This window comes from Eucyclogobius newberryi, unplaced genomic scaffold, assembly GCF_026437365.1.
Source record: "Eucyclogobius newberryi isolate DKJ021-1_F unplaced genomic scaffold, fEucNew1.0.hap1 SCAF_20, whole genome shotgun sequence".
NCBI lineage: Eukaryota > Metazoa > Chordata > Actinopteri > Gobiiformes > Gobiidae > Eucyclogobius > Eucyclogobius newberryi.
In genome coordinates, this window is record NW_027315835.1 from 18,166,417 (window position 1) to 18,183,783 (window position 17,367).

The 17,367-nt window shown below is 43.7% G+C and overlaps 1 protein-coding gene across 2 annotated transcripts in view; it reads left to right on the forward strand.

Annotated features, from left to right (window-relative positions):
* Positions 1-12,858, forward strand: part of ankfn1b (ankyrin repeat and fibronectin type III domain containing 1b) — a 106,197-nt gene extending 93,339 nt beyond the window's left edge. The window contains exons 12-24 of one of the 2 annotated variants that reach the window (XR_011928180.1): positions 1,069-1,173; positions 3,811-3,910; positions 4,425-4,557; positions 5,067-5,186; positions 5,270-5,485; positions 6,202-6,368; positions 7,218-7,368; positions 7,529-7,697; positions 7,788-7,954; positions 8,039-8,246; positions 9,718-9,998; positions 10,064-10,418; positions 11,031-11,299. Coding sequence is in view for 1 of the 2 variants with exons in the window: in XM_072455593.1 (XP_072311694.1) it covers positions 1,069-1,173; positions 3,811-3,910; positions 4,425-4,557; positions 5,067-5,186; positions 5,270-5,485; positions 6,202-6,368; positions 7,218-7,368; positions 7,529-7,697; positions 7,788-7,954; positions 8,039-8,246; positions 9,718-10,418; positions 11,031-11,354 (2,561 nt within the window). In the remaining variant the exon portion in view is untranslated. Of the gene's footprint in view, positions 1-1,068; positions 1,174-3,810; positions 3,911-4,424; positions 4,558-5,066; positions 5,187-5,269; positions 5,486-6,201; positions 6,369-7,217; positions 7,369-7,528; positions 7,698-7,787; positions 7,955-8,038; positions 8,247-9,717; positions 10,419-11,030 lie in introns of both variants that reach the window. The other variant, XM_072455593.1, reaches the window with a different exon arrangement.
* Positions 12,859-17,367: the final 4,509 nt, after the last annotated feature.

Consider the following 17,367-nt stretch of genomic DNA (forward strand, 5'->3'; position numbering starts at 1 on the left):
AAAGTACCATGACAGTAGAAGTAGTGTATTCAAGTAGTAGTATTAGTGTAATGGTGTACTGATAAAATTTGCTGGCACTCTCATGGCACATCTGGAGAACATATGAGCACATTTGTTCATCAGCACCATGTTATTCAGCTAACTGTGTGAGTCTTCTTTTAAGACTGGGCTTTCCCACTTTTTTTTACTTTTTGTGATGGTCCCCCTCCCCCACCTCGCTCAGAGCTAATTTTGATGTTGCATGTTTGTGTTTTCCATTTGGGCCTACCACTGGAAATATTTGCATGTCTGTGCTGTAGCGCGCAGCAAGGCCCCAACAGTGGGGGCCTTATGCCGGGCCATGGACACCCATTAAAGGGCCCACTTGTCCTGCTGGGACAGGCACCTTTCCGGGAATAGAGCTCACCGTGTTTGTGAGGCGCGCACCCTCTGGGGGCTCAGGCCTAGGGAGTTTGGCGAGATGGGGGTGAGAGCTGACAGTAAGATGCATGGATGCTGCTGTCAGGCTCACTAGGTGCTTTCTGCTACTCAAGTCAAATGTTCTCGTCACAGTAACTGACACAGAGCATCAGTATTTGTCTGAAAGTGTGAACAACTTTTCCTGCAGACACACACTCTTCTCTTAGACCTGAATGTTTGGGACTCAGGCAAGATACAGACCATCTCCCTCCACATACTTGGACTGAGTCTATTTGTCTCATCAGCATGTTTACAATAAAGCATTGGACAAATAAGTTGCTGCTGCTGCTGCTGACTGCACAGCGTTTTCCACTGAAGTGAAAAACAAACCTGTCCAGCATATTTTTATTTGACAAAATGTATAATTCAATCTTCTCTTTATCCTGGTTAATTTCACAAAATACTTGCTGAAGTATTAAAATATTCCACTTTGGTCTCTGCTAACTGCTAATGCCTTTGTCTTAATCTTACAGTACAGCACTAAAAACAATGATCCTTCTACAATTCATTGAGATTACTTTAACATTCTTGAGCTCACAGTAATAGAATATCCTTGTTTTAGATATTCATCTCCTTGTGTATATTAAATAGTAGTTCCTCTCTGTGCAGGTTGGAGGGACGTTGATGGCCGTAAACCACGGGTCAAACAGAAGGGGACACTGGACAAGCTCTTGGAACAGATAAAAGAAACTCATCGTCACTGCATCTGCCACGGTATCCACATTTGATGGCCATGATTGACCAATAAAATCTAAAATTACCGCGTGTCACAACTATATATGAATTGTTCTAAAATATATCCAAATAAGCCCATTTTCTCCTAACTTCTGCTGCAAAAGCATGCTCTAACATGATCTTTTAGAACCAGAGCGAGAAGCAGCTTCTTTTAGAGCTCTGCACATGCGCTCTGAGGACCACACTGCCTCAAACCCATGGATCTGTGCTCAAACCACGCTGAATAAACCTGTGTGGGAATCAAGGATGTTTGCAGGTTTTGCCCTGACTGAGCATGTGCAGAGGAGAAGCAGCAGCGCCAAGTTTCTACAAACAGACTTAAAAACTAGGGTTATCTAGGTAATCTTTTAGAGACAAGTCTGTGTTTGTAACTAAATCACTGTTCATGTTTCCAGTGATTCAATGTTAGTTAGAAATACAGGCATTCAACAACATAGAATGCTATTTGTGTAATGAATTGGTTGATGAAGTCAGCTTATTTAGACATTTAGCACTCTTATAAGCTCAGTCGGATAGGTGTTTGCCTTTCACGTTTCTATTATCCACTAAATATTGATGAACACCCTTGGTCTGCTTGCATATATATATATATATATATATATATATATATATATATATATATATATATATCACACACACACGCTCATTGCTCTTTACCTGGCACATGGTAGTTAGTTGAAGTACTTACTACCACAGTGAAACATACAGTGGGGTAGTGTAAAGTGACTGCAGGGAGTTTCAGTTTGTTTAGTTAAGTTTAATACATGTGGATTTGGTGATGCTGTAAATGAACAGAAGCCCTACCTTTGGCAGGTGTAACCCGTCTTAAACACTAGTGTTTTTCATCTCATTTTGACAGACACTTTACAATCTTAGGCAAGACAAGTGCTTTGGGGGCCCATCCACCCTAAGACGACATGCCACCATAAAAAATAACACCCAGTGCAGCACCCAGGCCTGTCTCGTATACTATGTCCCAACCACCACAAGCCCATAAGCATCTTCCATGACTCAGCCCTTCCTCGGCCCTCTTTTTCTGTCTGAGACAAAATGCAGAGTGACCCTAGGGCTGTTTATAAGCCCAAACACTATTGGTCAGCGGCTGTCTACACTGACTGCTTCACATAGCAAAGAACTGCAGCTAGCATTTTCCTCTTGTCCCATGCCTTAGACAGACGCACTCACTTACTATTGTCCACTGTTGGCTGCAGGGTATTTGCAATAAGGTCTGGGCTGGGGTATAATAGTGGGTATTGAGTGGCTCTGCTTCTTCAGACCGGGCAAGTGATTGAGTTTGAGAGTTCAGGCACGGTAGCTAAGGTGGCGTGTCCCGGGGTCATGTTTGTTATTCCTGTAAGAGACGAGTCTTGGGCTAGAGTCGAGAGAGGGCATAAATTAACACTGACTGCTGGTGCGGCCCCTCCTCGCAGCCCCCAGCAGCCCGCCTGTCGCCCTGTCTACTGTCCGTACATATAAATACATACAGATAGACAGGCGCTCACATAGGCACGCTTGTACACAAATGGACACACAGCAGTAATTAAGTACATGTTCTTTTTCAGTGAGTTGCATGTCCATGTTGAGACCCCCACCCCCGTCTGAGTGCAGCTTATTGCGCACACCACCTTCTGGCTCTTATACAAACACTATTAATTAAACTGTGAAAGAGGCCTTGACTAACACAGGCGGCCCAGCAGCCGAAACGACTTGTCTATCTTACTCAATGTCAAACAGGGAGTTGTGCCAGGAGGACTGGAGCGCAACATACTGGGAAGGTGAGAGAGGGGTGTTTTCTCTGCACCTCAGCTCGTCCACAGAAAATTTGTTCTGTTCTGGGCTCTGAATGGAGGGTTTTATTGACTTTGAGTGCAATCACCCGGGTGGGGAGGGCATCTGGCACTTTCTAACGAGTCGGGACGTGCGCTATCTCGGGCAACAGACGTCCACACAGCGCACACACTTCCACGCACGCGCCTCTCACACTGCCGCTAGCCCCCTCCAGGCCCACTAAAAATAAACACGTCCCCATAGGCTTCACTGACCTCCCTGTCAGCGAGTGGCAAAGGGTTAAGACATATACGACACATAGACACACATTAGCAGCTCCTTGGCTCCACAGCTCAAGACGTGCCATGCTCCAGCAGCTATAGTATGCGCAGGTAAACAAACAGGCTCACAGATACACACTATTTAGATTTCGTGGCCCTGGGGGAGACGGGGCTAGTGGTTCCCCCAAGGCCTATGGTCTGCCGCTGGCCGTCAGAGCCACTGTCAAATTGTGCCACGCCACTGGAGCGCATGAAATGTCCAAAAACATTCCACCCTCAATGTGTTGTTGAACGTGTCAGGTTTGTTGTCAATTAAGTAACGGCCTGTCACCACCAGCCATGTTTCTATAGTCAGAGCAGGGCTGTGTATGTGTGTGGGGAAAGTCACTCAAATATCACAACTTTTATAGAAATGAAGTCATAAAGAAAGGCTTAGGTGAATCAATAGGAGTTGTATGGACATAAAACTCTCCAAAAAGTGTAATACCAATCTGAGAAAAAAAATATCATATAAAGCTGATGCTGATTTGGTAACTTATCCATTTATCCGTTTCTGTCTCTTACACAGAGCAATGCAAGGCTCCACAACAAGGACGGAAGCACTCAGTATCAAAAAGCCTCCGACACCTCTTCCAATCAACCAGCAAGTTTGTCAAAAGTTTAAAAAGGTATGTCTGCTTTCATCAGTCACATGACTAATGATAATAATTGAATAAGTTTTGAAAGCTTCAGTATTTCATGTTTTCTCAAATTGATATTAAAATGTATAATTAATTTGGCTCATGAACCACACATTTATACAAAGACTAAACCAAACTTAAATGGAAACTGTGGAACTCAAAATATTTACCTCAACGCTCAAGTTATAACTGAAAAATAACCAAAACTGTACTCATTTGTCAATAGTGTATGAGAGTAAATGAGTGAGGGCAAATTAATGAGCTTTGAATGTAATTGCACTGATGTATTTATATAATGAAAAAGTGTATTTTGTATCATATAATGTATATTAGTGTAGAAAAAGCCAACCCGGTATGGGAGTTGAAATGTACTTTTGCATCAACTACAAGCTTGTGTTAACTATGTCGGACTGCAAAGTCCCTGCCAAATAAATACATCATAAACAAATGGATTTTAAATGTTACTACCGGTATGTTAAATGTTTCTGTTTGTTTCATTTAGAGGGCTCTACTTGACAACAATAATGTACAGAGATGACAATGTGCTGGTGACACCTGAGGACCAGATTCCTATTGTGGAGATGGAAGATTCTTACTCCAACTCACTCATGCAGGACTTCCTATGGTTCACTAAGGTACAGTCAAGCAAGAGAAGCGTAATGCTTGTGACCAGTGTAATAACAAGCATATTCTGAGAAAGTCACATTTTATGTTTTAAAAAAAAAATGTTTCTTGGTAAGGCAATATAAAGTTATGTGGAGAATCTACAAGTGGAGAGTTTAGCGTTCCTTGAAACAGTGTTTTTCACATCTGATTTCTATTAACTGCATTGAGTATTGACACTAGTTTAACCGTACTGACTCCTGAGACGGTCAGCTTATTACTGTTAATGTGTGTAAGAAAACACACAAAAGATCCAGGGGCATTTACAGACTTTTCCTGTTTTTTACTGTGGGGGCCCCACAAGTTTATTAAGTAATCATTTTAACACTTAAATTTCACTTTTTCTGGGAATAGATCATTTTAAATATTGTGTTATTATAATTATACATTACATTTTATTTAAATCCAACATACTGCCAGAACCATGGCCTATCCACTTGTTAAAAAGGCCCCTGATAAGAGCGGGCTGGGTGTGTTGCAGGTGTCTTATCTGTGGGAGGAGATCCCTTGGCTGCAGCAGTGTCTCAGTCTGACCCAAACATCCTGCTCCTGCACACTACAGACACGCTTCAAGATGCTCCAGGCCATCTCACATCTACAGGTAACTCACTCACTCACTCACTCACTCACTCTCATATACGTGTTAATGCTCTGCTTAACAATCTAAATATCCTCTGTCCTCAGGGAATGCTGGGGACCCAGGATCTTGGTCAGGTGTATTTTGAGCCCATCAAGGACAAACACGGAAATGCGCTGCTGGTTCTTTTAAAGGACATGAGCGCATGTCCAAACTTAGATGGAGTTCGCTGGATGCAGCTTTGTAAACTACAACTCCAACGCAAATCCATCTCCTCCCCAGAGGAGCCCACGGCCCTGGACACGCTCCTCATCACGCTCCATGTAAGGAATACTGAGTGAGGAATAATGCCTCTGCTTGGATGTTTGCTTACTGCTCAACTGATGGGGGACCAGACCTCTCAAAATCGTGTTTGTCAGTAGTAGTTGTATTCAGAGGGAGATAAAATAAAGTAGCATTTTGTGCCATAAGTTCTGGAAAACATTTATGTAATACTTTTAAACAATAGGCTTGTAAGGAGAAATGTGCATGCAATTATGAGCATTACTCATTTAGACACTATTATTTAGTATTACGGGTTTAGAAATCTTTTCAGACAGATTTTTTGTGTAGAAACCTGAATGTTACAGATGCCTTCATCTTCACTTTAGTTGCTCATGTGTTGGTTTTATTTTAATACTGCATTTGAGTTACTACACTACTGCACATGCTATAATCTGTATGATATATACAAACTGGATACATAGCATTCTTGACCCAAACCACAAGTTGATTTTGTCTACACATCCTAAATATCCTCATATCATTGTTGGAGAGCCGTTTTGTCTCCAGCATAAACTTTTTTGGCCTTGTGGTTCCAAAACAATGGTGGAGTCTGCCGCTGGCAACACCACAGTTCACTGAAATATATTTTTGTGGCCAGTTATGAACAAATTCTATGATGAAACTTAAAAAGAATTTTAAGAGGAAGATTGAATGTATACACATTTGAAACACTATATATTCTAGAGTAGCTAACTCAGTCCTGTGTCATTTCCAGGAGAAGTTGGCGTACCACCGCAGGAGTCGAAAGGTCCTGTCTCCCGGCTTGTACCTGGGTTACCTGAAGCTATGCACATCTGTGGAGCAGATCAGGGCCCTGGTGCCACAGAAACTGCCCAATGTCCTCTGTCACACCAAGATTCGGGACAACTGCAACGTGTCCAGGTCAGACTCGTAGTGGAATTATGAGTGTGGGCAGTTGTAATGGTGGTTTCACTTTAAATGTGATTTTCTCTGAGCGAAAAGGCCAAGCCACAGTGAATAGAATCTTTCTGAACCCACTTCCACATGTTTACTGCTGGAAACCGATAATATTTCACAGTTTGAAACGGCAAAGAAGAATTTGGACCAACATTCTTCATATTAATCTTGTTTACTGTGGAACATTTGAATAAAAAAATGATTTAGATGTGACTCGACAATTTTACTAAAGAATATTCTGTCTTCAAATGGCTGCTCATTATGTTCACGTATGGCTCAGGAGAACAAACTTTAGTACATTTGCAGTTACAAAGTCATGCATTATTCTCTCAGTCTTGTTCACTTAGCATTAGTAAACAACTTCAGTAGCCACAGCAGCCATGGGGCAGACTGACTGTTTCTCCCCTTCTCACCAATCCCTGTGCTGTGCATGCTGCTGCATGCATCATCTTTTTCAAGTGATTAAATACCGTATTTTCTGAACTATAAGTCGCACCTTTTTTCATAGTTTTTGCCGGGGTGCGACTTATACTTATATTTATACTTACATACTTATACTTATCCGGAGCGACTTATATGTGATATTATTTGTAATTTTCACACTTTCATACTCCAGTGCAACTTGTTTTTTTCTTCTCTATTATGCATTTTTTGGCGACTTATACTCCGGAAAATACTGTATATTCATCCTCTGCATGAGAATAAGAGACACACACTGACCAACACGCAACTTAGTAATTCTGACTGGGTAGAAGGTATATGAAGTATAGTGAAGAAGTAATGAAGTACAGCCTTGTCATGTGTTGTTTGTAGGGAGGAGTGGCAGTGGCTGCAGGCCCTCTCTTCACTGGACGAGACTATAGAGATGGACCATGACATACAGAGCGCTCCTCACAGACTCGTACAGGATCTACGCAGTGCCATTAAAGACCTAATGACCTACATCAATGTCCCCGGCAACCAGGTCAGACATGCCTCTTTTACATCTGATGATCTGTAGCAGAGGGAGGTGTGATGATCTGACATCTTGAAAATCCCATGGTGTTCCTACAGCCTTTGCAAAGCAGGCTCATGCATATAGTGAACCTAATAATAAAATCATTTTTTTGCCTCTATGTGCACAGGTGCAGGACTTCCGTATCTACAGTCAGGAGGTGGTGGAGTTTGGGGAAAAGGTGTCTTTCCTGCTCTTGCTTCCTCCTTCAGATGAAGTGTGCACAGCTCCTGGGCAGAACAACCCCTACTCTCCTCGCTCGGGCTTCCTCACGCTCCCATTGCAGATCTTTGAACTTGGTAAACACTGTGAACTCCCTTAATGTTCACTATTTATTATATTGTGAATTTGATGTAAATTGTTTTTGATGCAATTGTTTCTATTTGCAGTGCATTTCAATGCCTATTCCCCTGCTTTCATCGGCCAGTACTGCAGGGTGTCGGCTTTGCTGGAGCTGGAGTCGTTGATGTCCCAGCAGGCTCTGAGGGAGGCCTTCTCTGAAGCCGAGCTGCTGCAGGCCAAAAAGAAACACCAGCAGATCCAAGACCACATGCAGGTACTCCACAGAGCCAATCCACATTGTTCTACTCACAGATGGTCTGACTGAGATTAACCTCTACAAACCCTGACACTCCCACAGCAATTGGAGGAGGTGTGGCGAGATGTGCGCTGGATCATGGACGCGCTGCAGTACGCACGCTACAAGCAGCCCACAGGAGGCATCTCCATCAGCTGGATTATAGACTTCTCCAAAGAAGTGCTGCCCATCAAGCCCCTGTCCACCTCCTCGCAGCCAGATTTCATGCCCTCTCCCAGTCCCTCCCCAGACCCCTGCCGCAAGCACTCTGGTAAGCTCAAGTCAATCCAACGTCCAATCCAAGTGAGACAAGATATCATATGTATATGTATATATATATATATATATATATATATATGCTCCTAGATACTCCTAGTAGTGAGCCTTTGTCATGCTTTGAGTCACAGAAGAAGCGGACAGATGTAGTTACTGCTTTAAGACGCTACTAAGCTTTTTGCCCCTAAATGCATTAGTCACTAATGATCAATCTTCAAGTCATCTTCTGTTACAACCTTATTCCAAAATGGATTCAATTCAATATTTACCTCAAAATTTTACAAAAAATACCCCTTAATTACAACATGACAGAAGGTTGTTAGAATTGAATAGAAAAAAAGCACATACCGGTACATAAGTATTTACAGTTGTTTCTCAACACTTGTTGAAGTATCTTTAGCACTAATTACACCCTCAAGTCTTGTTTAGTATAAGCTTGGGAAGTTTCTCCCATTCTTCTTTACAGAACCTCTCAAGCTCCATCAGGTAGGTTTGTGAGCTTCAGTTCACAGCCATTTTCAGATCCCTCCAGAGATGTTCAGTTGGGTTCAAGTCTGGGCTCTGGGCCACTCAAGGACATTCACAGAGAGGCCCTGTAGCCACTCTTGTGTTATCCTGGCTGTGAGCTTAGGATTCTTGTCTGGTTGGAAGATGAACCTTCACCCAGTCTGAGGTCCAGAGCACTCTGGAGCAGGTTTTCATCAAGGATGTCTCTGTGCACTGCTGCATTCATCTTTCTGTTGATCCTGACTAAACTCCCAGTTCCTGCCACTGAAAAATCTCCCCTCAACATAAAGCTACCACCACCATGGTTCACTGTCGGGATGGTACTGGCCAGGTGAAGAGCGGTGCCTGGTTTTCTCGCTATTCAAGCCAGAGAGTTCAATCTTTGTTTCAAGTGTCCCTCAGTGGCTTATGTCCACATATACCACTAGGCCTGATTGCTGAAGTGCTGCAGAGATGGTTGTTCCTCTGGAAGGTTCCCCTCTCTCCACACAGACACGCTGGAATTCCGTTAAGAGTGACCATCCGGTTTTTGGTCACCTCCCTGTCTAAGGTCCTTCTCACCCGCCAGCTCTAAGAAGAGTCTTGGTGGTTCCAAACTTCCAAATGATGGATGATGGCTGCCACTGTGCTCATAGGGACCTTCAATGCTGCAGAAATGTTTCTGTACCCTTCCCCAGATATGTGCCTTGATACAATCTTACAGACTGTTCCTTGGACTTGGTTGGTGCTCTGACATCACTGTTAAATGTGCGACCTTATATAGACAGGTGTGTGCTTTTCCAAATCATGTGTATCCAGTCAAGTTGTAGAAGCATCTCAAAGATAATCAGTGGTGATGATTTTTTTTTAAATAAAATTGCAAAGATTTCAAACAGCCTTCTCTCATGTTGAAATGTGGAAAAAGTGAATACTTTCCAGATGCACTGTAATAAGTGATTGCTATTGTGCCACTCTTTCAGATTTCGCTGGCCTGTCGGATGAAGAGGGCTCATCTGAGGTGTTCCTGACCACAGACAGTGACTATGACTCTAGTCGGGCTCAGAGTCCTCGCGAGCTGGACCTGCTGCCCCCCTCCCCTTTGTCAAGCACTGCACCCTTTGAGTCGCGGGGCCTCCTACGCAGCGATGGGAGCAGCTCAGGAGGGTGCATGAGCAGCGGGGTCAGAGGGCCCCTCAGAGATTCTACTCCGGACGTCCTGCAGGCCTCAGAGCACTGCCGGGAGGGGGACCGCTGTGGAGGGGTAGGTCTGGGGGTGCGGCGGAGAGGAGCGCCGGAGCTGTTTGACAGTGACTTTATTCTGCCCAGCCGACAGATCGAACTGTTGCATATAACAGAGAAGAGACAGGCCTTCTGTGTGAGGACCAGCAGCCTGGAGTTTCCCTCTCCTACCTCATCCCACCAACAGCCTTACTCTCATCCCACCAGCAGCCTCTCCCCCGCCACATCCCCACACAGATGCTTGCACAGACCCTCATCAGTAGATCACTGCTGTCCTGCTGAGCGCCCCCCACTTTTACCCCCTGAACGCACCTTATCAGAGGACAGCGGCACCCAAAGGCTCGCATCCCCATCGCCTGCTTCTCTCAGGAAGGGGTGCCATATTACGCTCAGAGTGTATCCACAATACCGCACTGGTCTGCCCAAAGACACGTGTGTTAAGGTACCACTGCCGTTTCCACCAACAGCCTCACACTGCAGATCCATAGAAACAGCTGAACACATCACTAATACTAAATATATACAGTAGATTTAAGTTACTTACGGAACACACTATAATTATATCTGAGTTATGCTTTGAAGTAACGAGGATTAGGGGCTTGGTCTGATTATATTCTTTTAATCTTCTGAACATTTGTACAATGTACAATTTTATGAAATGCATCATATCTGGTATCTACACTTCAGTATTTGAATACAGGGTAGTAGAGAGTCATTATAGAACATGGTTCCATGTTATGGCTGTAAATAACAATTATTTTGTTTGATTTGTAATTTGATTAATTTCATCAAATATTTTTGGGATTAATGGATTATTGTTAAATGCAAAACTAGAGTTTTCATCAGAAACACAAAATATTTCTTGTGCAAATTGAATTTTGGGTTGTCTAAGCCATAAAACTTCTTTTCATAGCACATGTTTTTGGAGTCTGTGCGTAGTACACATGTTGTTGTTGTTGTTGGCTATTATAATTAAATAGTTGCAACTGAGCGATTCAATTGTTGGTATTTCTGACCTGTTCATTTCATGTCTAACATTGTTCTTTGTCATCAGCTGTGTGTGACTCCGGGTACGTCGGCGCGGGAGATGGTGCAGCTGGTGGTGCAGGAGATGAACAGCGTTGCTCGGCGGCTCCTGGGCAGCAGCAGTGATGGAGGGGACAGTGAGCCGTGTGCAGACAGCGAGTGTATCTACTACAGCCCTGAACAGTTAAAGCATTTTGGACTGGTGCTGGTTCTGGACAACAGAGAGAAGTGGCTCCAGGACGACTTCTGCCCCGTGGAATTGCAGAACCCGTGGCTCAGAGGGAAACTGTGCGTCCGAATCAAAGAGTACTCTCCTTTGGCTCTCACACAGAGTCGAGCCACCACTGTGTGATAACACAAGCACATCTTTGCAGAGCCATCCATTCTTTGTCTCTTTTCTCCTTCTCTCAACTGCAGCTATAAAACACTCTTTTATAGTCTCAGAAACACTTCATGGAGAATTCTATGATATCTCTCCAACATTTTATACACTTCACAGAAGCTCATATGGACACCAAATGAACAATAACTAATCAGAACAAAGCACTTTCCCCAGAAGTCAGAGAATGACACAGTACTGCTTCTGGTGTCACCAGTGAACAGACTGCAGGTCTGGTGTTGTACAAGTCTTTTGGTGCTGTCTGATAGAAAATAGATACTGAGATCTCTTTCCTCTGTACAGTCAATAGTCTGCCAGTAGTAGTGTAGCCCACTAATAAAAATAACCATGTTGTGAATTGAAACCAGCTCATTCAGTTGAACAAAAGAGAGAACACAACACAAGCAATACTTCACACTGATGCATGTGACCCCTCTGTGCAACATAGTGCATCCAGAGTCCTGCTCATGCCGTGCTAGAACTCAACCAGTTAAGTATTTTTGTTGTGCTTCGTTTCGTGGTATTCCCAGATGCGTCAGGAAGCGGTGCCCGTCAGTCTAGAGCCGAGTCTCCCCGAGGATTCTGGTGTGAAAGGGATGACTTAAGTTGTCAAGAGGCCCAGAGTTTGTAAACAAACTTGCATACCATATATTCCAAACGGATTCTTGAACTGCTTACGAAAAGTTATTTATGAAGTGACTGTGATATAGCGCTGTTGTGTCAGTTATGGTCTCCAAAGCCTAAAACCAGCTTTTATTTATGGCGTATTTACAGGAGGTAATGACAGCTTTGGCCAAGGATCAAAGTGTCATTGCAGGCAAAATCACTTCATTGATTTAATTCATCAAACATATTTTTAAGAGACATGCAATATTTCCAAACCTAGTGTTGAGCTTACATTAGCTGACATATGTAGCGGCTGAAAGAGGAGGGTGACATCAGTGGACCTGGCCTCCAGTACTGTAGCATTCCAGGTTCAGAATGATGGAGAACATGCGTCTGCTGGATTACGACCCACTTTATAAGTGTTTACAAAGAGCCCTGTTTCTAAACCTCCACAATATGTTTACGTGTAACTACTGTTAAAAAAAAAAAAAACTAAGAAGAAAAAATCCTCTGAGGAAAAACTGTAAAAGTGTTAGTGCTTGGATGTAATTCTGTTTTATATGATGACCAAAAAATACTTTTGTGTACATAACCAGAGTAAAGAGAATAGCAGGGACTGAATGTACTGTATAGGCCCATAATGTGAAGGTAAATGAATGTGGGGTCAGAGGTCAGGGGGTTTTATGCTGCCGCCTGAGCTAGAGCTGAGGGATTTCAGGTTTCCAGTGAAAAAACTTTTGCCCCATGTTTACAAGGAGCTGTTGGCACATCCATCAGGCCCAGTCATGAAGGAGACATCACGTCACTTTTTTAAAATCTATTTTTATGGAACAATAAATGGATATTAAAAAAATAAAAAGGCTTGGCTGTTTATGTGGCTTGTTTTCTCTTTGCCGCACACGACTCAAGGAAGCTCCTAACTGTCTTTTCATCCCACCAAAAACAACACAATCTTTAAATGGCTGTTTTACACGCCCTGTTGCGAGAAAGCCCTCAACTATACTATCTGATGGATTTTTTTCTGGCACACCTCTTTGGCCATAAGGACCAGAACAAGCCTCCATTTCAAGCTGCAGATCAGATTTTCATTGGGGATTATGCCTTTACGATGGGGCTTTATCTTTACTTGTGATATATTCCCAGAAATCAGCCATGGGGCCAATAGAAATGGAAATAAATGACAAATAGTGGGCACTTGTTTCTACAGATGACCTCATCAGTGTTTGACACCCAGCCGATGACAACAGAGCAGAAGGCAGCTGCAACTGGGGCACCACCAACAGTAACACTACTATTCTATATGACAGGGAGTTCCTTATGGCCACGTCACATCTAATGTAGGTTTAGTGACTCATATGTGAAATGTGAAAAGTTATTTTTTTGCTACCGTGCTACTACAAATTTGCAGTGCATAAATCAAGTGAAAACCTTAAAATAAAATGTGTTTCCAAGACTGACATTCTTCCTGGCTTAAGAGTGAAATGTCTGATGCCCAAAAGCACAATTCCACCCAATAAAGATCAGGAAAATTGTCTTTATTAACATTTCTACATTCACTTCCAGGCAAGATGATGTGAATTTATATTTAAATCATTTTTATTATGGCATTTTGACATCTGGATAAAAATACATCTCTACAACCCAAATGTTGGCAATTTGATGCCACCTCTGGCAAGCGTATACTGTGTATACTTGGAAGAGAGTTTAATCAACTTGGCTTTTTTGTGTTAAAGGACACTTAAACATCTGTCTTGTGTATGTTTATCAAATCAATACTGAAAGCCATTTTATTTTGTTTTTGAAAATATATTATGAAATTGAATCAAAAATGAATCAATATCAGGAAAATAATTGTGAATTATTTTTGGTCATATCGCCCACCCACAAAAGAAGCTTTCCACCACCCGTGAAATCAATTAAATTCATTTCAAAGACATTCGGTTTGTGTGTAAAATTGAGGCGTACATTAGTGATAAGTGACATGTTTAAACGGCTCGCGCTCGACCATGTCAGCCTCGCCTCATTGTTGACATTCAGTGTGGGTATTTACAGTGGCAGCACTTACACAGCTCTTTTATTTGACACTATCTGCATATGTTGAGTTGACTCATGATGCCAGAGTCAAATTCCAACCAACCGGCTATGCTTTCAACGGCCTCATATCTCGCTCTTGCTCTCCAGCCCCATGTGTTTTTTCAGCCCTTGAGCAAATAAAATGCTGCGTGCTTCCCTGTCAACAGATTCCGCAAACACTAAGTCGCAAATGGACGCACAAACACACTCACAAAAATGCCACGCACTCTGAAATCCCAAAATACAAAAGTGTGAGCATGACTGTATACAGTGTCGAAGATTTACACTGTTGAACTACGTGAAGGCTCCAAAGAAGCTTATCGCATGGACTAAGTTCACATCCTTGCACAGGCAGTTTAAGAGCTACGCTTTATGTTTATTGACAGTAACTTAATAATTGTACTGGGATTTTGACACCTCCTAATTTTAAACCGAGCGACTCCAAGAGGACCCGATCTAAAATTAACTGCAGGTATATATCTGAATCCCTACAAAGAAAACATTCCTCAAACGCTGTGAATAGTGGCTATTCATGCTTCTAAAAAACATTGGATGTGTGTTGCGTGCTCATGTGGCCAGACTTGTGACTCATCAAAATAGGAGAGATGGGGTTGCTAGCTCGATTCCTGGGCTGCTAGGCTGATTACTACCGAGGTGATCTGTTAATTGTACAAGGCCACGCTCCACCTTTTGTTTCAGCCAAATTCGTGTACGCTGCAGAAGCCATGCAGTCTGAAAGTGAGCAGGCTCCAGGGCCTAATCTCCGTGGACTCACCATGACCCACCTCTGGCTCACAGACCTGACCTCTTCTCAGGTTAAGGAGGATTAGCAGCCAGAGCCTCGGCCTAACTTTACAGACAGTGCTTTAGAGGGTAAGTATAAGTGAAGGGGCTGCTTAAAAATGGCTTAGGCAAAAACATGGTTGGAAAAGACACTAAATGGGTTTAAGCAGACTTCTGGAGACTCATCTCAAGTGTGTGTTTGGAGATCTGTGGTGGACAGGGGCAAATGAGGTCAAGATAGTCTTCCTTTGTTAGATAACCTACATGCACTTCAAATAGAAGTAATGTGTTTGAAAGTGCAATATTTGATTATCAGGGCAGTCCAAGGCCCAGCACATGGACACGGTTGCAAGTAACAGCAAACAATTGAGACAGGAAGTAGTGAAAATGACAGCAGAGGCCACTTCTAGAAGATCACACTAACATTGAAATGTTACTTACTGGATTAAAAGAAGAATTTCAATCATCACTGAACTTACCAATCGTTGCAGTGCTTTAACTTCCAGATACAAGCTTTGCTCCTTGATGGACAGGCCATGGATCAGAACCTCCACGATTCGAGGCTCTCAGAGCTGCAGAGGCTGCACTAGCACTGACTGGCTACAGGTGCTGGACTTTAGGTAGTGACCATTCCCATCAGAGAGAGGACGCGGAGGTTTAAACAGACTTGGATTTGGTTGCATTGAAACTGGGAGATCAAAGTTCGAGGATCAATCTGCTTTCTGATTGGATAACCGTCTTCGCCCCCACCAAATTATAACAAACATCTTGGCCACCATGTCCAATGTTTTGGTAACTAATAAATGTCACAAATGTTAACTGTAAAAGCAATATTTGATTTGAACAGCCTTGTATCTGGGCACACAGATTGGTCATGTGTCTGGAACTTTAAACAAAGATTCTACCTTCCTTTAAAAGAAAACAGAGACGAGATCCACACCACAGCTTTGAGGACAATAGAGGCAAGCACATAGACAGCTCTCAGTAAACGGTGCGATATGCAGGATGTTGATTCATGTTAATTCATTCTTCGGGAAGCCTGGTCACACGTATTGATGCTGCAACCAAGTGATTGGATTCGGATGTCACTGATTAAGGCCTTCACACGATCTTCTATCTTCATCATGTAATTGAATTGTATTTCTATGTTTGCACAAACCTTTTCAATTATAATTTGGAGTTAGGACAAGGATTAAATGTTAAATTCCCTCTCAAATCACTTTGTGACACCCTCTACCGTCCCACTATGCGTTCCATTTCACTACCCACCTGTTCCGGTCACCAGATCTACACAGCCCGTCCCGATGTGCCTGGACCCTGTCCCTCTGAGGCTGGCCCTCACGCAGATAATCCAGGGCATACATGCAGTGTGTCATAGGTTTTTGGGGTGGGTGAGAAATTGAAGTCTGCCACTACTACTGCATCACTCATTTCTCACTCTCCCATTCTCTCCCTCCCTCCCCAGGGCCCATAAACCTTTAAAGCACCTATAAAACACTTGGCGAGGCCTTTTTGAAGTTTTTATGAAGATCTGGCTTTATTGTTCCCAAGAGATGAGCCCCGCTCCACTGGCGCCTCAGAGCTTTCTGGAAGTGCCAGTGAATTCAGGAGGAGGGGGCTGGTTGTGGGGCTTTCGGCTGGTGGCAGAGAATAGGGAGTCCCAGGGCATCACGCAGGACTTTTATGTGTATAGTCTATGCATTGAAGATAATCCAGATATAGTATGAACATGGCCACTGACAACTTTATCTAAGACTTTTAAAACAGGAGTTCAAAGCACATATGTTGCAGTCTGTGTGTCAACGTACGGCTGCGTTAGTGCGCTGGCAGACGAAGGGGCCAGCAGGTTGCATCCTTGTTGTTTGAAGTGGGGCTCTGTTGTTCTCCTCGAGCCGGACCCCCCCATCTGTCTGATCCAGCGGCACCAGCACCCTCCCTCTCCAAATCCCAGCTCCGACGCCCGATGCACCGGCCCCTCAAAGGAACAGTTGGCAAACGGGATGGCCTATTAAACAGGCCAAGCCAACGGGCCCTCACCTCATAGGAGCGTGATGGACATGAGATAAAAGAAAGAAGTGTGCCTTACATGAATGATACAGAAATCTGTGAGACCCATACCTGTGGGTGAATCTCTGCAGATGCTCTTTAATGCACACAAATGGCTCTGGTGGCTCCAACATGAGCGGGGCTGGTGGCTCTTACATCAGCGAGGCTGGTGGCTCTGGTGGCTCTCACATTAGCGAGGCTGGTGGCTCCGACACAATCAGGGCTGGTGGCTCTGGTGGCTCCAACATGAGCGGGGCTGGTGGCTCTTACATGAGCAGGGCTGGTGGCTCTGGTGGCTCTCACATTAGCGAGGCTGGTGGCTCCAACATGAGCGGGGCTGGTGGCTCTGGTGGCTCCAACATGAGCGGGGCTGGTGGCTCCAACATGAGCGGGGCTGGTGGCTCTTACATGAGCAGGGCTGGTGGCTCTGGTGGCTCTCACATTAGCGAGGCTGGTGGCTCCAACATGAGCGGGGCTG